This window comes from Phoenix dactylifera, chromosome 1 (assembly GCF_051530095.1).
Source record: "Phoenix dactylifera cultivar Ajwa chromosome 1, Ajwa_hap1_PhDact_Kaust_v1.1, whole genome shotgun sequence".
NCBI classification, from domain to species: Eukaryota; Viridiplantae; Streptophyta; class Magnoliopsida; order Arecales; family Arecaceae; genus Phoenix; species Phoenix dactylifera.
This window is the reverse complement of record NC_143190.1, coordinates 3523377-3548264: the sequence shown is the minus strand read 5'-3', so window position 1 is coordinate 3548264 and position 24888 is coordinate 3523377. Positions and strand designations below refer to the sequence as shown.

Genomic DNA, 24888 nt, shown 5'->3' with positions numbered 1-24888 from the left:
ATTTTTTTAAATGAGCTTGAACAAACTTGTGCAAAAAAGAGTTATTACTATAGGTGAGTATTAAATCATCCACATAGACAAGAAAATATGCAGTAATGCCACCATGAAAATAAATAAATAGGAAAAAATCAAACTTTGATTGAATAAAGTGATACTCAATAACGAAGGAGCTAAAAGCGTGATACCATGCTCGAGGGGCCTGTCTGGATGACTAGCTTAAGGACCATGGCACTTTTGATGATTGGAAGGATGGGTATTATTGGTTCGATTATGACTAACCTTGTTATGGTGATGGTAAGTATTTGATTTTTTTTGTATAGTTGGCAGTGGCTATAGGAACTTCACATCTAACTTTCTCTCTCTTCAAATACTACTCAAATTCAATGAGTTGGTCATAGAGTTCTTCAAAGGCATTGGGAGTCACTTGAGCTCTAAGTGCAACATAAATCTCCTTAAATTTCAGGCCTAGGTCATTGAGAGTATGAAGAATCAAGTCATCCTCATCAATTGAAGTATTAACAAGAGCAAGTTCATCGGCACTAACTTTCATAAATTGTAGGTATTCAACCATTAAGTGAGTATCATGCTTAGTGAGCATTAGACACTCCTTAAGACTCATAACACATAAGCGTGTCTTGTTTGCAAAGAGCGTACTAGCTTCTGCTATGCTTCACAGGAGGTCTCTGCAAAGGTGATGAGAGCCCTGACTGAGTCAGAAGTGGAGGCTATTGTTGCATGAAGCAGCAATTTGTCCTAACAAAGTCAATAAAAATAAGCTGGATTTGGGCTCCTTTTTCAATCACTGACAGCTGTCATGGGTGGAGGGGATATGGTTCTGATGCACCATGATTCTTGGGCTGCATGATCCTCCATGATGCCTTTTCTCTATTTGCAACCCAAACCACAGTTTTCCCGGTATGTTGTTGTACCAAATTCCGAGATAATAAGTGCAAAGATACTTACCAGGATTGAACAAGCCTAATGCAAAAACTCCACCAGCAGAGTCTATATAGTCTGGTTCATCAAGATAGATTCTCCGGTATGTGTTTTATGGCATGTACTAGCTCATGAGATGATAACAATGATAAGAAAGTAGAAACTAGGAGAACTAAAAAAGTTAAAAGGATCATGGCAATACTATAGTGACTTTAAAATTGCTGGTACTCCTTAAGGACTGACCTATTGGCCAAGTTTCAGAAAAACAAACAGATGGACACCTGATCTTTGAGCTTCAAATCTACTATCTAAACATGATGTGAAGAATTTTCTTCTATGAAATTTGTTTAAAGCAAATGCTGTGAAGAATCAGGTGCAGATTCATTTATTAATAGGTCGCTGAAAGGAAGTAACCATACAGCTTCCTATTTCAAACCCTCTCATAAACTAATCCTCTCCCGTCCATGTCAAGAAAGCTGCATTACTTTTAGTCCCAGTATAAATAATCAGAAAAATAGAAATATAGTAGAATTTATCGAGATAAAAAGGGATACGACACCACGAATATTGCTTAACTTGAGGGGGGGGGAATGCCCAGTAGGACTCCTTTGATTGATTTACCAGCCTTCACACCAAAATTTAAATATTATTCTGTTATCTTAATTAAACAAAAAGAGAGAAAAAATGAACTCAAAAGAGAATATACTATCAAAATGACACCAATACAAATAAAATTTTATTCTAATGACCTTTACTAGACGGTCTGACCCACGAATATCCCTTGTTGAATTATTGCTCCCTAATCGCTGTGATGGTTCTTTTTGTATTTGTGACCTCCCAGATTAAGGTATAAAATAAGTGCCCATGTATAAAATAGACACTAAATCAACTAAAGATCGTTACCCATAACCAAAAGGAAAACTTTAATTTAATTTTTGTTTCATTGTTCAGTACTCCATCTAATAAATAGCATAGCATTCTAGAAAACAAGTGATCCTGTTGAGAAAATAATTTTTGTTCAGTGGACAATTTTTTGGATTAACTGTTGCTTATAACAATAATTATTTTTGTAAAAAAAATTATCAAAACGCTTGTTACAATTAAGCTAGAATAAAACCCCGGAGAACAGGATTAGAGGCGAGTGGAGCGTGTCGAGCATAAAAAGCAAGGTGAGGCTTGGTGTCAAAAACCTAGAATTCGGCAAGCAACAATGGTTTATGGAGGGACATCCGTGCTCTCAAGTAGTCAAGTGGTGGCGCCTGAGCAATGTTAATGGAGGAAAAGCTGGTGCGGGATATTTATAATATGTTATCTTAATGAACTATTGGTGTTTATAAGAAGGCAATAGAAAGCTTTTGACATAAAGCCATGTGCCAGCTGAGAGGCCTGCCATGAGATGAGATTCAAAGTAATACGGTGGAGGAATAACTAGCTAAGCAGTAGTACTTTTAACTAGGTCTTGGAGTAAGAAAGTAAATATGAATTTTTAAAGGCTACTTAGGGATAACTAGTTTCTTACCTTGCTTCCAAAGGCTCCCATCGTCTCTCAGATTCATCGAGACACTCACCTGCCAAAACCTACCAAACTTGCCATTGCCGATCCCTGGAATCAAAGATATCCCTTATCTTTAAGTAGAGTTGTATACAATCCAGCATGAAGAATAATTTTAGAGCAACCACAAGTTAACATGTTCTTATGAACGTCTTTTATTGATTGATGATAAAAGGACAAGCTCCTTATAGCTCCAAAGGCCTCAGCTTCCCTTTCCCATTCTTATCTTATGCTGCTTTAATAATAGAATATGTACAGACTCTGTAACCAGGATGCAAAGAATTTCGAGAATACCAACTTTGAACATAAAATTGAAATAAAATTCCAAGTCTCTGCAGCAATTACATCTTCCACGGATCAAAGAGGTAAACAAAAAGATGGCCTTATGCGCTACACGACACCACTACGAGAAATTGTGTTGAAGTTACTTCGGCAAACTGGCAACGCAAGCAGAACATTGCAACAAGTATACCAGTATACAAACAGTTGCAAAAACCAACGCAAGACTATTGACCATGCAAGTCATCTGGTTCTGAAGAATAAAGATCTTTACAGAAGAAAAGATTCGACAGAATTGCTGGTGGCTTGATTACAATTAATGCAACAAGATACGACAGCCAAATAACACTGCAGATTTTGCCATTCATATTAATGCAAAACCGAGAACGGCATTCAGAGTAATCCAGAATACATCTCTCTCCAGATTCACTCCTGTCAAAGTCAAACTAATGAGTTCAAAATGACATCTTCACCTCTCATGCGGTATAATGATTTGATGTAGCAAAATTTATTTGCACTTCAAGAATGTTTAGCTTCTGCAAGACTTGTCAGTGCGTTGAGTCTAGAGGAGAGCAGTGGAGGTAAAATGCACTCCAAGAGAATTGGCCTTAGAAATGTTTTGTATGGCACTGAAAGAAAATTCCTTTACCAAAATCGTATCCAAATAAGCACAATTTTCACCAGGCCCCCACACCCATGCCATAAGAACTTGATCAATCCTGTAGTTGGGTGCCCCTTGAACCAAAATCAGTAGAACTTTCATTTATACCAATTAATCAACTGAGATCCCATCGGAATGACGTAGCAAGTATGATCTCAATGAAAGCAGAGATTTAGACTACAATAAGTTCAACCAATAATCTTCAGCGTGTCGAAGGGCAAGAAGGAATGCTGCTCCAAATTAAGGATCATGCATTGGAGACAGAGACTGGCATGACGTGACCAATTGTTTGCATAATCAATATGGAAAGAAAAATCATCTTCCCTGCTCATTAGCTTATCTAAAGAGTTCAAATGAAATTGCCTGTTGTTCCATGCTTAGATGAGAAAACCACTTCTTTACTTGCGTGACATAACCATATTCAGTAGCATCTTGTGAAAGTTCTGGGTGTCCATCAACAATTTCTTCAAAATTGAATGGAAGAAGATTTAGCAAAGCACCAACAGCTGAAAATTGAGTGGGGATACTCCTTTTTTGGGTAAGGCTTGCATCTAGAATCCTGGACAAACTACATCTCAGCTCTGCAACTCCAATCTGGAGATAGCCACCATCATCGATGCCAAATCTGGCAAACAGAAACGAATGGAATGAGCATTTAAGACTGTAAAATTCCAAAGCATCATAAACTTTAACATAAAGCAAGCAAGGAAAAAGAGATTGATCACCAATTGGCAATAAATTACAGAAATAAAAACAAGAAACAACAATTTTCAATCTGAAACATTTGGTGTCTCCGCATCAGAATCATGTGGAATAATAGGCAGCATTTAGACCTCTAAGAATATATACAACTAAGTTATTTAGCCAACAAGCACAAACTTTATCATCCATCCCTAGGAGTGGAAATAGGTTGGCCAGCTCAAGTTCATATATCAGGTGGCTATGGGCCAGACACAAACACCTCTTGACCTGTGAGAAGGTTAGAAGTGCCCCATCCGAACATGTCCCAGGGTCAATCCAGCTGACTTGGACCTAACCCATATGGATAGTCAAAAAAATGCTGTCCATTTTTTTCTTTTCTTTTTTTTTATAAAAAAAAAAAGGCTGTTCTGGACAGCTGACTGCACCAATAAAAACTATTCATTATATATTTAAGAGAAAATAGTCAAACATTTTTTTTGCCGTTTTGGACAGCTGACAGTCAAACCATGCAGTTCACATGGAGCTAAAATTTTTAGAAGGAAAAATATAGCCAAACCTGCCGTTCATATCGCTCTTCTTTGAAACTATATTATATAGAAATTTTCTATCTACATTCCCATGACACGACAGTTTGAGAACTGTTGATCCAAACCCGATCAACCCACTGGTGGGTCTGGGTCAGCTTATACCGCCGGACCCACAAATGCAACACGTCAGGTTATGCAGGTAGAGTCGAGGTTAGGTCCGGTCAGACAAACAAGTCTAGGTCAAGATTATGTCAAAGTCCCACATGACTTGTAAAACAGATGCCATGAGTTTATTAGCTAGAGCCAGTCCTCCTCCCAACAGCTTAAACTTTTAGGTTGCGAGTCCGTGACAAATTGTATCAGAACCGGGTCCATTGCATGTCATAATATTTATTAGTCATGTGGACCTCTCATTGGGGGATACCAAGATCGAGGAGGACCTTGTAGGGTCGAGTAGGGCCGATAGGCCCTCCTCTCTCGTGTAGGAGAGGACCATGAAAAGTGTGTCATGAGATTAGACTGGGGAGATTGTCATAGTCCCACATTAACTAATAAAAGGGATGGCACATGGGTTTATTAGCCTAGGCAGGTCCTCCTCCCAACAACTTAAGGTTTTGGACCTGTGAGTCAATGATAATTACCACGCCTATCCCTCTCTCACCCATCTCCCCTTCCAGTCTTTAGGCATGTAGATACACATTAAACCTACTTCCCAACCCATAGTAGAGGGTAAATTATGAACTAAAGAACAGAAATCTGCTGATATTAATGCAAGGATAGAGGAAAGAAGGAAAAGGAAGCACTGGAAGGGATCGTGATGGAAACCCTCATTTTTCTTTTTCCACCTCTAGTTTATTTTCTACAAACATAACACAAGTAGGAACCATGTACATACAAACAATAGGCATTTCCATTATTCATCACTATCGTTTCTCTTGAATATGCAAACATGTGAACATAAGATGTAACGTATAGCAGAAATCAATTTAAAATTTTGAAAACCAGGTCCTGCAAAATTGAGACATACCTTCCCAGCTGACCTACTAATACAAAAAGAGCAGCTAAAAACTCCTCAGACTTGCAGAACTCCAGCATATTTACAATATGAGACACGATTTTGTCGTATGTCCAGTCCCATCTCTAAGTAACAAACACAGCAAAGGAATTAGTCAGAATAATGTTATTCACCAGACATCAGCAAAGAAATAGGAACCAGCAACTTGAATCAGATATCTACAGCATGTTTAATGCAGAGAATTTAGATAATATGAAGAAATAACTTGGAGAAAAGTTATATTCGGCAGTGCAAGCTGAAAGCAGTCAAAGACAACTTGACAACCCATGTCTGTGTATTTGCATTAAAACCCAAAGGTTAAATTTAAAATTAAATTAAAAAAAACACCAACTGGTACGTGATCTGTTGTATTTATGCAACATCTCCATTAGTTTAGATTGAACATTGAATGCTAAAAAGCTGGACAAGTCTATGCTAGTGCAACCACATAACATGATTAGTACTGTGTTCCCAAGTTTTTTCTGTGTATTGGGAAGTTGGGGTCTTTCCTTATTCATTAGTGCACGCATGTTGATATGCAAGTGTGCATGTACATTTTCTTTCATTTCCTTATTTTTGGTTTTTTTTTTTGCAGGGGTGGGGAGTGGGGGCAAGGATTCGTTCTAGGAAATAGACCAATAGAAAGCGAGAGAGCTAACTGTAAGGTAAAGTTCATACCATGTAGCACCCAATCAGCTCCACCAAAGAAATTATATCTGTAAAGTAGCAAAAAGAGCTCTCAGGAAAACAATCAGACCGATCAGCAGCGAGCTTTCCAAACTTGTATATACTGCAAGATCCAACGCACTCAGTTTTCAGTCCACTGACTTTAGTTTTACTGACTGTCCCTCCATCATTTCTCTCAGAGCATGACTGGAATGTGCCGATTGAAGCAGTTGATTTTTTTCCATCCAGATGATTGATATTACCAGCCAAGGCATAAAATTGTAGCTCATCCAAAAGCGAACAAGCAAAATTATCCATACAAAATTCATCCATAGCAAATGGGCATTGCTCGCAGGGAGGAAAGATAAGCATATGTTGTGTTGAATGGAGACAAGAAGCAGAATGTGCAGATTCATTCCCATGCTCAACTAGTGAAACCACCAATCTAATAGCATTTAGAAGAAACTGACAGTCGTCCAGATTAAAAAATTTCTCGCCACATACAAAAGCAAAAACATGCAGCGCCAATAGAATCCAGGAAATATCATTTCTACACGTTCGAAGAATTCTGTAAGACAACTCCAGAACAATGCCAATGCAACCTACTGCAGCAGAAATAGATGCAAATATGACACAACCAGCAATAATTTGATCAACTGTTGCATCTCTAGTAGACACACAAAGACCGCTCCCATTTAACTGATGAAATTCCTGTGATGAGAAACATGCCGACAAAGGCTCGAGCAGCCTGTCAGTGTACAACAGAACTTTTCTATTAATGAGAAAATCCTCAATTAGCTCAACAAGAATGTTCAGTTGGCATATTTCTAGAATTAACCATCTTGCCTCCCCATTTGATAACACTGCAAGAAGAGCACATGTTAGTTCTTCCAAGTGTGTTGATGACATAAAAGTAACAGCAACATTGCATATATTAATGCTACAGCATTTACTCGAAAGAATAAAAAGGTGCTAGCACAACTGGAGAGTTGACTCAGTCAACTGAACATGGAGATGAAAAGAAAAATAACAGCCTTCCATAATTCCTGCTACAAGGAACAGTTCTAATTTTCCTCTTGCCTTTTTCGACAATTATTTTTTTACGACAATTAATTGCACCTCGGTTAATGGATGCCCAGCCCTCATAATGCTGCAATAGGTTTCTAGTTAACCAAGCCCTTGCACCATTTTCATACTGTGAATTTCTTAAATAAATTTAAGTTCTACAATTGTCCAAAGAATCAGACACATATACACTAAAAAGGAATGGCACGTTGTACAATGAACTTGTATAATGACCTTCATTAGATGTTCATAGATCCTTTACTAGATGCTCCATTTGTTGATCACTTTGAATAGTTGACCTAATTTCACTTTTGATATACAGAGCATTTCATGCGACTAAAAGTTAGGACAAGACCTTGTTCTTCTGTTGGATAGCATAAAGTAAACAATAAAGATAGAAAAAAAATGACAAGTTACAGATGGCTCATTTCTTAAATAATAATGTTCCAGTTATAGGACAAAAACACCACCAAAAAAGAAGTTACAGGACAAAAATATGCAATTGATACAGAAGATGCATGAAAAGCTGTTATACTGCAGGAAGAGACATGGAACACAATGCAGCTCGACACTGAAAAAATTGTAAAATACTTATTCGGGACAAGCATTTGTAATGATCTAGTTGAAACAAATCACCATGATATTCGATGAACTCATGCTATAAAAGTAATAGAAGTTTCCAACATTCAAAAAACATGAAATGAGAAGTTAGGTGAAACCTTTATTAATCTCTTCTGCAAAAGAACCAGAAGGTAGTAGAAATTCTCCACTCCTGGTGCATCTTGAATTTGCCGACAGTGTACCAGAAATATTGCACAATAATAATGAAAAGAAAACAGCAGCCTTCTCTCTGAAACAACAAGAATAAATTCTTCTTAAATATATGTAGACTCTCAAGCTGATTTGTTTAAAAAAACACTCTTCAATAAGAAAAACAAATAATTAACTAATGGCCAAGATTTAACAGATAAGGGCTGCTTAGTTGCTAAGTTCTATGGAAAGAAGACCTCATACACTTATATCTAAATCTTAAGGTTTGCTAACACATATGGTTGAGAAGATCCAAATGAGATTTTAGTTAAATCAAGTTTTGGTTTTAATATATATATATATATGACAGATGCAGGGAGCCATGTTTTTCTCAAGAATAGTTTCTTCTAAAATAAAATCCCACCCTTCTTAGAGACCAGATCTACATCTCTCAATCACATCCTCATATCAAAAGAAGGCCAGACTATCACCTCACTCCTCCATTACCCCTCTACTCTTCCCCTCGATCCACCTCTCCTCTTCCTCCACTTTTTCTATCCATCCTTTTGTCTTCCTCTTCTTCATTCTTATAACGAAACAACTAAATAAAACAAGTTTTAGTCGTACTAAAACATGTATGGTTTTTACAACACTGACAAACTAAACCGCCAAGGACCTCCAAAAGAATGATGTCATTAAATCACTTACTTAGGTAAAAGTTCAGGATCCATAGCTATAGCACGAAGCACTTGGGTGTCCATGCAGCCTTGAGATATAACGGTCTTGCTATATTGTGATATCCTTGTTTTGCTGCAATCATCCATATTTGAGAACACAACAAAATACTTGGGAATTTTCTCCAGTTCAAGTCCATCACTCTCTGCACATAGATCACGGATCTTCCTGATGGTGGACATAGGCATTGATTCAGAAGCTTCCGTCTTTGTAGCACATTCTGAGACCAGTAAATTACCATGTTGCTCAGATTTCTCAGCTTCAAAACTTTTATCTATTTTAAAGGAAAATATCAGTGTCTGATTCAAATTAATGAATACCCCAAGCACAAATGAAAAAATGGGTAAGAAAATGTTTGCATTATACTTACCAAGCATTTCACCACTTTGAGAAACAATTGCACCATCATGTTTTTCTCCTTTGCCTTCAATATGAATTTCTGTGGAAGTTGTAACTGTGGCATGAGTCAATCCATGGGTTCCATTTGGTACATTCACTAGTTCCCTTGATAAATTATGTATCTTTGGAATAGAATTATGCATATAACAATTCTCACATAATTGCTCGGAATGCAATGTGAATTTTGGAAAGCTACAGCTTGTGCTTCCTGAGAGCAATGATTTGTCAGACCCTCCTGACACTGCTTCCTCAGATACCTTTGAATCAGAAATGGTATTAGGACCTAGTTGGCCATGAACAAGGTGCTTGAACTCCCGATGGTCCTTTAGCCCCATGATAGGCAGCGCATCACTAGCCTTCTGCACTGAGTCGCCAGATTTACTGACATTATATGTTGGTTCAACATCCATGTTACTATCATTTTCAAGGAAGGAAGGATTATGTTCAATATTACACAGCATATCATGGTGCTTGAAATCACCATCTGTTACAATTGTACCATGAATTCTTACTTCTTCAGATGAATGACTTAAGACTGGATTATCATTCAATGACAGTTCCTGCAAATGAGGGGCTTTCTGTTTCACAGTGTTGGAACTAATCTCCAACTCGATGACATCAAAGGTATGGAATGGCAAGGAATTACTTCTTTCAGTCTCAAAACTCTTCAAAGTTCCCTCTATCAGAAAATGAGAGTCATCCTGTACACATAGTTTGAGGCTAGCAGACTCAATTTCAGGCAAAGTGGGTGAAAGAGGCATCTCTATTGCAGCTCTATACCTTCTTTCATCAGTATCGCTATCCAGATCAAGTAGCTTCATATAATCCCCACATATCATCTTCTCAAAAGAAATTAAATCAGCCTGCTTACTGCAAACAGCATTAGATGGCTCTTCCCTGCATACAGCATTCTCTTTCATCTGAAAAGGTTTTGCCATTTCACGGAGGGCGCATGGAACCCTACTGTCTTCTGTTTCATACTTTTCTGCTTGCTTCTGAATGTCATTTTGATTCAAGTATAGTACATCATTCTTCTGCTGCTTACGTAGCATTTTGTTACTCCTGTGTTTGCAGGATTTTTTACTGCGATCATTATGATTTTTGGCACAAAACCCCTTTCTGTCATCCAAGTACTCTGAGATCCCAGAATTTTCCACGCCTGAAGGGATATTACCTTTTCTGTTCAAAAGATATTTTAACTCAGATAGTTTCTCTCCTATCTTCAAATGCAACTGACCATCCTCAGAATATAACCATGCAACAGATTCTAGAGCATCTTGGATCCTTCTTTTTTTTCTGCGACTATTAGACGCCTGATCCACTACACTTACTGCAGATGAATTCAGGCATGCATTTATTACATTTCTTTGGACAGACGTTCTATTGTTATTCTCTGTCACCACCCCAATATTTTCTGTTTGCCTAGTTTTAGCCACTCCACCAGACAGTCTCAGAATGGATGATCTCTGATTGGAGCTCTTCTCTGCTACTTCGGTTGATGCAGTGGCAAATAATGCATCCTTTCCCTGTGAGCCCATGAACTTGCTATCAGAAAAAGATGTTGCAGTGGAACATACGGCAGAACTTTGTGACTTGATTCTGACAGAACCTCCAACTGGAGGCTCCAATTCAGAACTAATACCTGAGGTTGGCCGGGTACAGCTTCCTCTAGATAACTGTAGGCGAGGGCATTCCCTGGCAGAACAAGGGTGATTAAGTGAATTTGTATAGCATATCTCTGGCAAGCTAAAATCACTTTGCGAGTTAAAATTGCATGGTTGGGGACCCAAAAGGTTGTTCTGCAAGTTGCAGCCCCATAGCTCTGGAGATTCGCCGTTCTGCATAACAAGTTCATGAGTGCTTGAAAGTTAATAAAACAGAAAAGGATCACCAAAGCATTTTGTTACTAAAAATTTAATAAATATTTCGAGCAAAATGAGAAAGACATAAAATTATTAAATGCATTTGCAGGCAGAGTCTGGATAAAGCATGGATATGGGTGTGGCAGGCAGCAGAATAAAAGAAGCTTGAATTGCAAGGCTGGAGTATCATCTTGGGGGCAAAACATCTCATGCACCAAAACATGACTAATCAGGCTTGTTGAAGAATTTTATGACAATGTCACGTAGATACTCTCCAGCTTTCTGCAAAAGAGTAAAAGAGCATCACCTAGATGCTGCACTCTCAAAAATGAGTTATCTCAATCTCCTGATGTACAGTTCATGAGAAAAAGCTGAGTTAACAACTATCATGGCTGTTTTCCCAGGGGTAACTAAGGTCAAAGTTTGGAAAAACTGAGCTTATGTCATCAGTTTTTGTCTTCTAATTCAAGAAAAAGAGAGAGAGAGAGAGACTGCCAAGATGACTGTAAAGTTTAAAGAAATTCATCATAGCTATTATATTAGTAAGACGTAAAAATTATATATCAGCATATATACTATTTTCATTATCTTCATTCAGGCTGACAATGTGTCTTAAATTTGCAAAATTATCGTTTCCTATGCAATATTCTTTGGCATTATAAAAGAAGATTTAGAAGCATGCCTGATTAATAAGAGAATCTTGTTCATTTCATGTTCTCCATCACATGATCAAATTTTTGCATGGAAGAGTAGCTTTCATAATTTAATTGTGCAGACCTATGCATCCATAATATTCCTGTGAATTTGACACCTACTAACGAACAATTACTTGTGGCAACTAATGCTAAGGTTACCTCTAGATAGGCAAAATTGTCATTGTTCAGGTAGTGCATATGACAAATAAAGATATTAGATACAAACCTTTGCCAGGCTATCTGTACCTTCCATGCTGCATGATAGGAAGTCGTAAAGGACATTAAAGCGGCAAGACATTTGCATGAAATCCTGTTTTAAGAGAGAAAGCTCTTTCCTTATAAACCTATTTTCTGCTTTCTCTAGTTTATTCATTCTTTTAGCATGCTTTACTTGCTTCTTTTTTAGCTTGAGTTGCTCTCTTAGAAGCTTGACATCTGCAGTTTTGATGTTTGTTCCGCCATTAGATCTTTTATCTCCAAAACATGAACAACCCCTTACATCTCTTCCGGTAGATAAAATCTCCTCGACTTTCCTCTGTAATTCTTCACTCCTTTGCTTCTCCTTCTCCAGCCTCTGGGACAAATTATCTGCCCTGTATTTTTCACCCATTGCCTTTTTCCTTTCTACTTCCATGAGCCTTCTCTGTTCTTCTGCTTTTGTCCTCTCCATATCAGCACGTTCCCTTTCTCTGTTTATCTTCTGTTTCTCAGCTTCAACCTTTTTATTTGCATCATCTGCTTTGGAGATCTCCACAATCAACTTCTCTCTTGCTTCATTAGCTTCCATCTTTAGTTTTTCAAGGCAAAGCCTGTATTCATCAGCTTTGTTCCTTGCAATCTCTACATGTTTCTTTACTTCTTCTACCTTGCTTTTCTCCACTTCCACAAATTTCCATGCTTCAGCAGCTTTTTTCTTCTCCACCTCAGCCTTCTTCTTCTCAGAATTGCTTCGCTTTTTCTCTTCATCTAAAAGTTCCTTGAGCCTTCCTACTTCTCCCTCTGCCTCCAAAATGCGAATCAGGCCACTTTCATCATCAGCCTCACTTCTCGAACTTCCACTTTTCTGACAGGAGGACATCTCAGCCTTCAAGTCATGCATTTCTTTCTCCAACTGATTTCTAATAGTGGACTCCTTTTCTTTTGCTTCTTTCTCTCGCCCTGTCCGTGCCCGCTCCTCTTCATAAGCTGCATTAGAATTCTCATCTGAGTTTAGAAGACCTCAAGGCATAATGACATAAAAGACAATTATTGAACTGAATTCCTATGAGAACAGAAACCAGATCATGATAATACATGTTTATTCATAAAATTAAAAAAAATCTCTCTAAGAAAATGCTAATACAAGGGTTTTCCTAAAAAATAATTAAAACAAAAAATTGTTATAAGATGTGATTTTAAGGTGATGACTCTAGGGGACATGACGAGAGTCCTGACACCTGGGGTGATGGTTATGCTAGGGTAAAATAGACCAATGAGTACAGATGAGATGAAAATGAAGACAGAGGAAAACGAATAGAAGGCAAGGGAGATATATTGGGGTGATCTCAACCTAAATAAAACTTTTGGCTGAATCCTAAGTGGAATAGACCACAGTGGCATTATGGGCTCCATGAAACACCAAAAACACAAACATATTGAAGGGAATCACTCCACTTTGCCAATCCTCCTTAACAAGGGAGCATAATCAGACCTGCTTTCTATGAATTATGAACTCCCTCTGTCACAACCTTACAAATTTATAAGCCTGAAAAAGGTGATATTACCCACCTTATTAGTTTGCTTAATCTAAGAGAAGTCCTTTGGTTGTCTAACAGTTTTTCACGTAATGTCCCATTATTGTTTTTGTGCCTAGCCCACCGAAATGTTGCACAATCTCTTAACATCTTGTGGGTAAAAATATAGCAACAGAACATGCTGCTGCTTAGGGCTTTCGTCTCCTTAACCAACCACGAATATGCAGCATGAACTTTAAACTGTCGATTTCATGATCGGTTCGACCCAAAGGGGTAAGAATATGTTATAACAGTATCAATTCAAAAACAATTTAGGGATTCAAATTCTTCAGATTTATTTATGGTAGCTATCTAGACTCGTCATTTCTCCTGATTTAATTCAACCAATAAATTAACCTTCAACCATGAACTACGAAGCACAGTGATCCACAAATCTGTCGAGAAAATAACAATGCAGCAAATAATGCCTATGGGAGAGGGAGAATCCACTATCGAATCTGTGATTCTTAGCCTTACCCTTCTTGAGATTCTGATTCTCGTTCAGGAGCTTATTCGTTTCGTTCTCGAGGAGCTTCACGGCCTGCCGGAGAGCATTCCTCTTCTCTTCCAGCTTCTGATACCGTTTCTTGATCTGAAACAAAGAAACACCGCACAACAATCGTCACCATGGATCAGAAACATAAAAGATTCAAAAATTCGGCGGAGAACTGACGAAAGAGAAGGGATCTGAATCTTACCTCCGCGCAGCACGGATTCAGGGGTTCGGGTTCTAACGCTATGTCGGCCGCCATGGGAGAAGAGATGATGGATAGCAGCGAGTTTGGGGGATTAGGGTTTCGAAGGCATGGCCAAGAGACGATTAGGGTTTCAGCGCTGCGCGGTGGGAGACGCCGCCGTTGCTACTGAGTGATGGTTTTGCATTGAAGCGGAATAAAACCCTTCTAAACCCTTCGCACGCGTAAAAATAATATGCCACCGCCCAGGCTTGAGTAACCGCCTTTAAGACGCGCGTGAGTCTGATGGAGATGCGCCCTAATGCGGCGTTCCGTGATCTAAATCGGATCGCCAAAAACTTTTATTTTAAAACAATTTGATCCTCGATATCTCAAATCATCATATTCATTTATTATATTTTAATAATTTAACGACATCACATTTCATAAAAATTCAAAATCACTAGACACATATATCCAACAAACCTTAGTATATTTCATAAAATATATTTAATAATTATATAAAAATATATTATAATAAATGATTAATATATTAATTATTAATATATTTTATAAAAATGTATTTATTGATCTTATAAATCATTAATTCTATAAAAATATATTAATCAATATTATAGAATTAATATTTTTATTTATGCTTATAATATATTATTATTTTAATAATAATATTTATTTTGATTAGAAAAATAAGATAAATAGGAGTAATATATTAAATAATTTCAATGTATAAATATAAAGTACAATATATATATTTATTATATTTTAAAATTATAAATGAATAATAATTATAATGACAATAATATGAATAATTATATATTATAATATAATATATACTATAAATACAATATATATAATATCAATATAATATAATATGTAAGGTTTTTTTGCATGGATACCCTTCTAAATATCGGATTTTGCATGAATACCCTTCCAAAATTGATATTTGCATGTATACCCTCGTAAAATACTTGTTTTGCTATTCTACCATTTTTTTATTCTTATTTTTGCATACGTACCTATGTCATCTAATGCCGTTAAAAAATTAACGGTTTCAAGTTAAAATGACTAAAAGATCCTTAATAGGTAGGCATGCAAATAGAAACATTTATAAGGGTATACAAGCAAATAGTAACTTTACAAGGATATTCATGCAATTTGTTATATTTAGAAGGGTGTGTATGCAAAAAAGAATTCTAATAGAATAATAGATGGAAAGAATTTAGATACATTAATTAATGTGATAGCCTTCATAATCCTGTATTTATTAGTTACTATCTTCTCTCTGGGCCTTGGAAGAAACTTTATCATGAGCATCCTCTCCATAAAACACTTTGGAATAGAAATAATTGTTCAAAACCTATTTGCACCAATGCAGAGCATCATGTCAGGGATTCTTATACATGAAGAAATGCACCTTCCCTCTTTCCTTATTCGGGAGTCTGATGGTCATGTTACAATCTAGTGGGCAATTGCACAATCAAATTGGATTTACTCTAAATCTTGCGTCTGAAAGATGACATATCTACTAAAGACAACGATTCCATTTTCCTAAGACCATTCCAGACACACAAAAACAAGAAAGTATCATTCCAACCATTTCTAACTCCCATATAAAAATCACGACAGCGTTCTTCAATAGTAAAATGAGAACTGAATCACTTGAAAGCAAATAGCAAGCAAGTTTGTTATGTTACTAGTCAAGAATGAACAATGTGGTATTCGCAGGATCCCTAAACTTGAAGGCCAGCTTCTTCAAGAACCTAGGCTTGTCATCTCCTCCATACGCGATCGAAATGGCCTTCTTCAAACCCCGGGCATTTGGGCTGCCCACCTCCTTTTAACTCCGTTAGAACAACCATTATATTAGGGATATTTGTACAATAACATAGTTTTACAAGGGTATACATGCAAATATCAATTTTGAAAGGGTATTCAAGCAAAATCCGATATTTAAAAGGATATCCATACAAAAAACCCTAATATATAATACTAATATAATATATTAGGTATTGATATCCTAATTTTTTTTATTTGAGAGCATTTTGTCCCTAAATTTTAGCTCAAAATCATAGGATGATTTTGGATACCCAACCTCAAGGACTAGTTTTATACCATTGGGTTAGACAATGATTTGAGATCACTACCTATATTGTTCTCTTACTTCAACTCAAATTCATAGCAATTTCTATTTGATTGTGTTTATGATTGTACTATTTACATGCACCCAACCTGAGTTATAAGAAAAACAAACTTGGCTAAGCTTTTGAAAAAACAAACTTGATTTAAAGTTTGATTTATACTATTATGATGATAAATAACCATCATCATAAGAGAGAGATAAAAAAGATGGACAAATGGTTATCTGGATTATCAAATAAAAATTAATAGTCCATGTAGATTGATAAATTTTATATAGATCAATAAAGTCGCCATAGTATTTTATATTATGTAAAAACTGTAAATAGAATTAGATTTTTCCTAATAGACATGGTAGAGACAAGTTAATTCGTGTTCCTTTTGTTAGTTAAAATCATGGTTAAGATTATTTTCTTTTTAATTAGTTCTATTTAAGACTATTGTATGGAGATTGATTGGATCTTGGTCATGTGCAGGTAAATATTTGAAAAAGGATCCAAAGTTTGAGAATCAATGTGGTTGGAATATCTTGATGTATACCATGATATTTTGCAATTAATTTCTTAAATGCATGTAATACTTAAAGAATGATAAGCTAATATCTAAAAAAATTATTTAAAATTTCTAATTTAATATTAAATTAAATCTATGTACATAGAATGATAAATATGAAGAGAGTAAGATTAACTTAAAGTTAAGCACATGATCTTAAATGTTCCATAACTTTGTAATAACTTATGATCTTATAGTTTTGAGTGATGCTTAATAATAGTTAACATATGGTTGTGCAATTTAATATTTTTGTTTATTTTTATTTTTATTTTTATTTTATACAGCAGCGACTCACACTAGTCAAGCATAAGTGTAACCAATAAAGTCAGAAAAAGAGTATATGATGGAGAGAAGAAGGAACAGATTCGTGATTCTTCCAAAGAATCTCTTCTGAATGATGTGCAGCATAGGAAGCGACCCAGTCCACCGCGTTGTTTCCCTCTCGATAGAAGTAAGAGACCCAGAAGGAACCAAACTCTTTCCCGAGCCCGCATATGTCCTGAAGTAGTGGTGTCGGTCATCGCAGTTGAGCTGGCCTCAAATTGTTTAAGTCTGGGCCACACATGTAGATCGAGACTAGAAGATTAATTTCAACACAAAGTTTCGCTTGGACCTGCCAAAAGTTTTTTTCGTTTTAGGCTTCGGGCAGGGTTCAACATGATGCCCGAACCTGACCCAATTAAGCTTGACTAGGCCCAAAGCCTGTGCCTGACTTGGCTAAGGCCAACTGGTCCCAATGTCAAGGCCCGACCCGACTAAGCGCAACAGTTCTGAGGTCTGGCCCGAATCAAATCACTACGAGAAGAGCAAATAAATTTTTGTGCATAGATAGATGAGGAACTTCTTCGCTATTTAGCAAATAACAATTAGTATTTCAAGGACAAACCCATCTTCTTCTTGTTAGGAAATCATCAATCATGCAATTCCCTCCAAGAAAGAAACCACCAATCTGTCAAATGCTGTTGAAGATGCAGAGTTATTGAAAATTAGTAAGAAAAATATAGAGCCGTTGGAAACTAATAAGAAAGATGCAGAGTTGTTGGAAACAAATCATCCATCATGCAATTCTCTTCAAAAAAGAAAACCACCAATCTGTCAAATGTTATGAAGATGCAGAGTTATTGAAAACCAATAAGGAAGATATAGAGCCATTGGAAACCAATAAAGAAGATGCAGAATTGTTGGAAACAAAGAAGAAATCTTTCCAACGTTCTAATTGAGCTATTAAAATTCTTGTAATTATTTTTCTTCCTATTATATTGTTGTAAGGTTTTCTATTTATAGTCAAATACAATCACCTCAAATCAAGGAGAGTTTCACCCAAAAAACTACTAGATAAATCTTTCTTCATGGTATCAGAGCTAGATTATTGCTAATGCTCTTAAAAAAAACACCATCTGATCCACAAAAACCCACTCTTCTGCTCAATTTAGTATAACTCACCTCCATAGCTTCTCCAACAATTGCTATCGGTAACTTTGTTACCCTCCACCTAAAAATAGATAACTATCCTCTCTGAAGGGAGCAAATTCTAATCCTTGCTGCAAGCCAAGATTTGCTTGGCTATCTCGATGGGGACACACCAGAACTCATGCGAACTATTGCTAGGTCAGGATCATCCAACACTAGCTCCATTCCCAACCCCGAACATGCCAAGTGGAAGAAGAATGATCTTCTTTTAAGAGGGTGGATCATTGGAAGCTTAACTGAAGAAGCCTTCGGTCTTATTATTGGACAGCAATTAGCTGCCAAAGTCTAGAGCGCTCTTCAAGAGGCGTATGCCCAACCTTCTTAGGAGAGGCAATTTATGCTTCTACATTAGTTGAATTCTCTTCACAAAACTTCTGAGATGGCACTTGATGATTATATTTGTGAGTTTAAGCGAATTTTCGATAGTTTGCTGCTATGGGGTGACCTATCTCTGACAAAGAAAAGATTTTTTCTCTCTTAAATGGCTTAGGTACTCAATATGAACCTTTTGTTTCTTCTATGCTTAAACCACCTACTCCATCCTATGGTGAGATAATTCCTTTACTTCAAGCCTTCAAAATTCGTACTAACATCAACAAACACCACTCTTATAGCTATGCTGCATTTTTTAGTTAGCATAACGAAGGCAACAAAAACAAAGGTGCATTTCGTGGTCATAGAAAAAATTATTCAGGCAAAGGTAGAGGACCCACTCGTTCAAATAAGCCTGCAAACCATAATGCTGCTCCACCAACCAAACCTACTGGATTCAAGACCTCGGGTCACTCCTCCAATGCAACTGTTCGTTGTCAAATTTGTAAAAGGCATGGACATGAAGCCCTTGTGTGCTGGTTTCGCTATGATCAGTCTGATGATGACACTCCAAATCAAGAGGCGTTTGCTGCTTTGCAAATTCGTGATTCTTTGGAAGACTAGGAGTGGACAACTGACACTGGAGCATCATCTCACATGACGTCAAATGCTGGTATGTTGCGTAATCTCAAACCTTATACAGGCACTGATCATGTGATGGTTAGTAATGGTATGATGTTATCTATTACGCATATTGGCCAAGCTGTTTTGCATCATAAATCACATACTTTTATTCTTGACAATGTCTTGATTGTTCCAGATTTAGAACAACATCTTTTATCTATCGGACAACTAACTAGTGATTATCCTATAAATTGTAAATTTGATGATTTTGGCTTTGCTATTAAGGAAAGGTTGACAAACAGGATCCTTTTTAGAGGAATCAAGAGGGGTAATTTGTACACAATCAAGACATCGCTAGAGGCCCACTTTTTTATACATTTTCAGGCGGTGAACAGTGAAGTTTGGCACCGACGAGTTGGCCATCCACAAGTTATTGTTGTTCAAGCTTTGCATTCCAAAGGACTTCTTCGATTGCGAGGAAAAAATAAATTTTGGGTTTGTGAAAGTTGTCAGTTAGGCAAACTTAGCAAATTACCGTTTTTACCTTGCTTGGATAATGACTATAATCTATTTGAAAAATTTCATTGTGATCTTTGGGGACCTGCGCCTATTAGTTCTAATGATAATTTTTTATACTATGCTTGTCTTGTTAATGATCACAATAGGTAAATGTGGCTTGTTTCCTTGCAAAAAAAATCTGAATTCTTTAACTATTTTCGTGCCTTTGTTGCTTATATTGAGAGACAATTTTTCCGTAAGAACAAAATTTTGTAAAGTGATGGCGGGGGTGAGTTTGTTAGCAACGCTCTCACTAATTATTTGCAGGAGCTTGGTATAGTCCATCAATTGTCATTTCCACACACCCCGGAACAAAATGGTCTCGTTGAACATTGCCCCCGAACCATACGTGAGCTTGGCCTTACTATGCTATATCACTATGGTATGCCAAAAATATTTTGGGTGGAAGTCTTTTCCACTGCTACCTTTTTAATTAATCGCTTACCATCTCTTGCAAATTATAGTGAATCTCCTTTTTATAAAGTCTATGGCAAACATCATGATTATAAATCCTTTAGAGTTTTCGGCTTTAAATGTTATCCTTACACCTAGCACACTAAATCTAATAAGTTTGATCCCAAAACTGTGCCATGCGTTTTTATGGGTTACAACCAAAAACATAAAGGATATAAATATTTTTCTCCTCAATCAGGAAAAATATTTGTCTCTAGACATGTGGTGTTTGATGAAGAGACTTTTTCTTACAAAAACCAAAGCACACTTCATCTAACCTCCCACGACACACAAAATATTACATCCTTTTCAGATTGGCTTGATGAGCGGCCCCCTATGCCTACATCTGCATCCCCTATGATGTCTCCAATCGAAGCACCCTCACACATTATCGAGCTTCCCACTTTGGAAGTAATAGCCAACCCAGGCACAAATAATACTATGCTAGAGAGTCCTTCTATCCTTATGGATCACTTCTCTGAGGTGCCATTTAGTCCTCTTATGGCATTGGCTCCTAGCATGTCTTCAAAAAACATTCATCCCATAGTCACACGGTGTAAGGCAGGTGTTTCTAAATCCAATCCCAAGTACGTCCATCTTCATAGTGTTACATCTATTCCTCAGAACTAAAAACTATTAAAACTTCTTTAAAAACATGAGAGATGGGTCAATGCTATGAAAGATGAATTAAATGCTCTAAGTAAAAATGGAACCTGGAGTTTAGTCCCTCGAGAGCCTAACATGCATGTAATTGGCAACAAATGGGTTTACAAATCTAAACTTAATTCTGATGGTACCTTACAACGCCTAAAGGCTCGTTTAGTTGCAAAAAGGTATCATCAAGTTGATGGCATCAATTACCATGAGACTTTTTCTCCGATAATCAAACAAAGTACCATAAGATTTGTGCTCTCTATTGCTCTTTCAAAAAATTGGGACATTCGACGAGTTGATGTTAAAAATGCTTTCTTACATGGTTCTGTCCAAAAAACTATTTTTATAGAACAACCTCCTGGTTTCACTGATTCTCACTTTTCAAATCATGTTTGTAAATTACACAAAGTGTTATATGGTCTCAAACAAGCACCACATGCATGGTTTGCTCGTTTTAGCTTATTTTTGACCAAATTTGGCTTCTTCTATAGCATTGCTAACCCTTCACTCCTTATTTACAAAAAATAGAGGGACACTTTATTTACAAAATCCTATCCTTTTACAAAATTTTATTTTTGATCTTCATAAAGAATTCGATATGAAAGATCTTGAATTTCTTCATTACTTTCTTGGTATTCAAATCACATGTACTCCTAATAGTTTGCTCTTGTCACAGTCTAAGTATGCTTTAGACATTCTTCAGCGAGCTCAAATGGAGGGGTGTAAGCCGATGAACACCCCCATGTCTCCCAAGGATAAGGCCTCCATGGAGACCACCTCATTTTCTGATCTTGCTCACTATCGGAGTATAGTTGGTGCTTTACAATATCTTATATTTACCAGACCAGACATCTCTTTTAGTGTGAAATTTGTCTCACGGTTTATGCATTCTCCAACGCAAGAATATTATCAACTTGTCAAAAGGATCCTCAGATATGTGCACAACACCATTACTCTTGGACTTCACCTTTTATGGTTTTTCTGACTCCGATTGGGCCGGTTGTAAGGAGACTAGACGATCTACCTCAGGATACTGCACCTTCCTTGGTAGCAATATCATCTCTTGGTCAACTAAAAAACAGTCTTCTATCTCCCGCTCCAGCTTCGAAGTAGAATACAAATCATTGTCCAATGCTGCCGTTGAATTACTTTGGTTATCCTACATTTTACATGATCTTGGCATTTCTCCACAACGCCCTCCTCTCCTCCTAACTGACAATCAAAGTGCTATTTATGTGGCAGCCAATCCTGTTTTTCATGCATGTAGCAAGCATATAGAAATTGATTTCCATTTCATTCGGAAAAAAATCCAACAAGGTCTACTCCGCACGAAGCATGTTCCATCCAAACTCCAAATAGCAAACATTTTTACAAGACCATTGGATTGGCCAGCATATAAATTCAATCGCCACAAATTAAGCCTCATCTCACAGGTTGATTTGAGAAGGGATGTTAGGAAACCATCAATCACGTAATTACCATCAATCATGCAATTCCCTCCAAGAAAGGAAACCACCAATCTATCAAATGTTGTTGAAGATGCAGAGTTGTTGAAAACTAATAAGGAAGATATAGAGCCGTTGGAAACTAATAACAAAGATGAAGGGTTGTTGGAAACAAATCATCAATCATGCAGTTCCCTCCAAAAAAGAAAACCACCAATCTGTCAAATGCTATTGAAGATGCAGAGTTATTGGAAACCAATAAGGAAGATATAGAGCCGTTGGAAACCAATAAAGAAGATGCAGAGTTGTTGGAAACAAAGAAGAAATCTCTCCAACGTTCCAATTGAGCTGTTAAAATTCTTGTAATTATTTTTCTTCCCATTCTATTGTTGTAAGGTTTCCTATTTATAGTCAAATACAATCACCTCTCAAATCAAGAAGAGTTTCACCCAAAAAACTGCTAGCTAAATATTTTTTCACTTCTAAGGTCTCAGCTAAAAATCCATTTCAAGGACAAGCAAGCTACATTCAGCCATAAATCAGTTATCAATTGATTGATTCTTGGTTATGGCTAGACACACAGAGCAGTAACATCTGCCACATCCCACATGCACAACCACATCTTTCGTTTTGGTTAGCAAGGACCAAAGTTTGTATGGGTTAGGATTGTATCTTTCACACGAAAGAAAGATTCATCTTCTTTCGTGTGAATCTACTATTGGATCGATCACACAATGGTTGCTTCAAGATCTGCACAGATACATGAATATAGAGTTATGAAAAAAAATGTTGTGGAAAAAACAAAAGAAACAACCCGAACCCAGTTTATACTTACATGGATAACTAGGATCGCATCCAGATAACAAACTTGATACGAGTGTTTCAGATCTACTATATTCCTAATTGCAGTGTCCGCTATGTTTAGAAGCTTTGATCTGTCTGTCAGCTTAGGCATGGCCCCCAGTTATGAAAAAATATGTGAAAAATTGCAATATACCTATTCGATACTATATATTCTTAACAATAGAAATAGTAAAATTGGAATCAGGCACATTCAGAATCAATGCATACCCATGGGACAAAAGACTGACATTGAGATCGATCCATCTTTTCAGCTGGTTTCCTTCCCATCGGTGAGCTTGCCGAAAATTCAGCAATAAATAAAACTTGGAACTTTCGTTCAAAGAAATCCAGCTGCACTGCATGGATATAATATTTTATATCTCAGTTTGGGAGGAGGATAAAGAAAAGATTTGGTTGGTGGATTTTTTTTTTCACTAAAATATTTTATCTGAAAAGACGATTCCTGAGAAAATATTTTAGCATGTTTGGTTGATTATAAAAAAGTGACACATCTCAGAGTAATTTATGCTTGGCTAAGCATCTATTTTTTTACTAAAATTATATAAAATATCTATTTTATCTTTAATAAAGAAAAAGATCTTATCTATGTTCGGAGTCCCCATTGCTTCACTAGGAGGCGGCTCAAGCGATTTGCACGTCCTACCAGATCTAGCTGGCTAGGAATGCGCGAACATTTGGCGAGCGCATTGCGTCCCCGAGATTTGTGGTGGAGAGTGGCGTGTGCAAGCGGCGAAGCTCAATCACATCATACCTGACGTAGGGACCTTGACAGCTCGGGACATCTGGGGTTTCCATTTTGCTTCGGCAGTATCCCGTATGGTGTTTTTCATTTGGGAGCCCCCACCTCCAAGTTTCCTCAAGGTCAACTTCGATGGATCTGTATTGGACGGAGATTCGACGGGTCGCGGGTTTTGTTATTGGGGACCCATCTGCTGGGGTCGTGGTTACAGAGGGCAGTCAACTTTTCAATATATCAGTTCCGAGTGCGGAGCTGAGGGCCGCATGGATGGATCTTCATCACGCTCAGTGTGTGTTACGGGCCAGTTCCATTGTCCTAGAAGGGGACTCGGCCACGGTCCTCAGTTGGATTCGGAGGAGCCCTAAGGATAATGGTTGTGTCCACCCATTGCTCTGAGATATCTGGGCAATGGTGAAGGATGGAGGGGCCTTCCAGGCCAAGCATGTTTTCTGTGAAGCTAATGGGGCTGTGGATTGGATGGCTGCTTATGGAGCTAGTCACTCCGATAATACCCTATGGTTGGAGATGGGGAGTTGCCCCTGGCACTCAGAAGTATTTTGTTTTTTGATTTTATTGGGTGCATCTCTACTCGTCAGGAATGATCTACCCGCTTTAGCAAAAAAAAAAAATATCTTATCTATAAATTTTGATGCCTTAAGAGTATTTTTGGGAAATTAAAGACCATAATTTTCAATTAGTGGAAAAGTAGTTTTCTTATGTCTTTCATAGAT

The 24888-nt window shown here is 37.2% G+C and overlaps 1 protein-coding gene across 2 annotated transcripts; it reads right to left on the bottom strand.

Moving 5' to 3' along the window:
• Positions 1–2627: 2627 nt before the first annotated feature.
• Positions 2628–14590, bottom strand: MEE22 (maternal effect embryo arrest 22). Of its 2 annotated transcripts, none has more exons than XM_008795350.4 (9): positions 14354–14590; positions 14133–14247; positions 12110–13068; positions 9298–11164; positions 8901–9201; positions 8162–8292; positions 6390–7240; positions 5685–5797; positions 2628–4053 (listed from the first exon to the last, which is right to left on the bottom strand). In XM_008795350.4, the coding sequence occupies exons 1-9, from the start codon at positions 14405–14407 to the stop codon at positions 3765–3767; spliced, it is 4680 nt and encodes a 1559-aa protein (XP_008793572.3). In that variant the 5' UTR covers positions 14408–14590; the 3' UTR covers positions 2628–3764. The 2 variants fall into 2 exon arrangements, with proteins under 2 accessions (XP_008793572.3, XP_088573433.1); XM_088717307.1 differs by having other exon boundaries at positions 8901–9147.
• Positions 14591–24888: the final 10298 nt, after the last annotated feature.

Excerpts from the sequence above, each read along its gene's own strand:
- MEE22 (XM_008795350.4), bottom strand. The coding sequence starts at position 14,407 with ATGGCGGCCGACATAGCGTTAGAACCCGAACCCCTGAATCCGTGCTGC. Across the intron at positions 11,165-12,109 it reads GTACAGATAGCCTGGCAAAG|AACGGCGAATCTCCAGAGCT; the intron begins GTTTGTATCTAA and ends CTTGTTATGCAG. Across the intron at positions 4,054-5,684 it reads TTAGTAGGTCAGCTGGGAAG|ATTTGGCATCGATGATGGTG; the intron begins GTATGTCTCAAT and ends TCTGTTTGCCAG.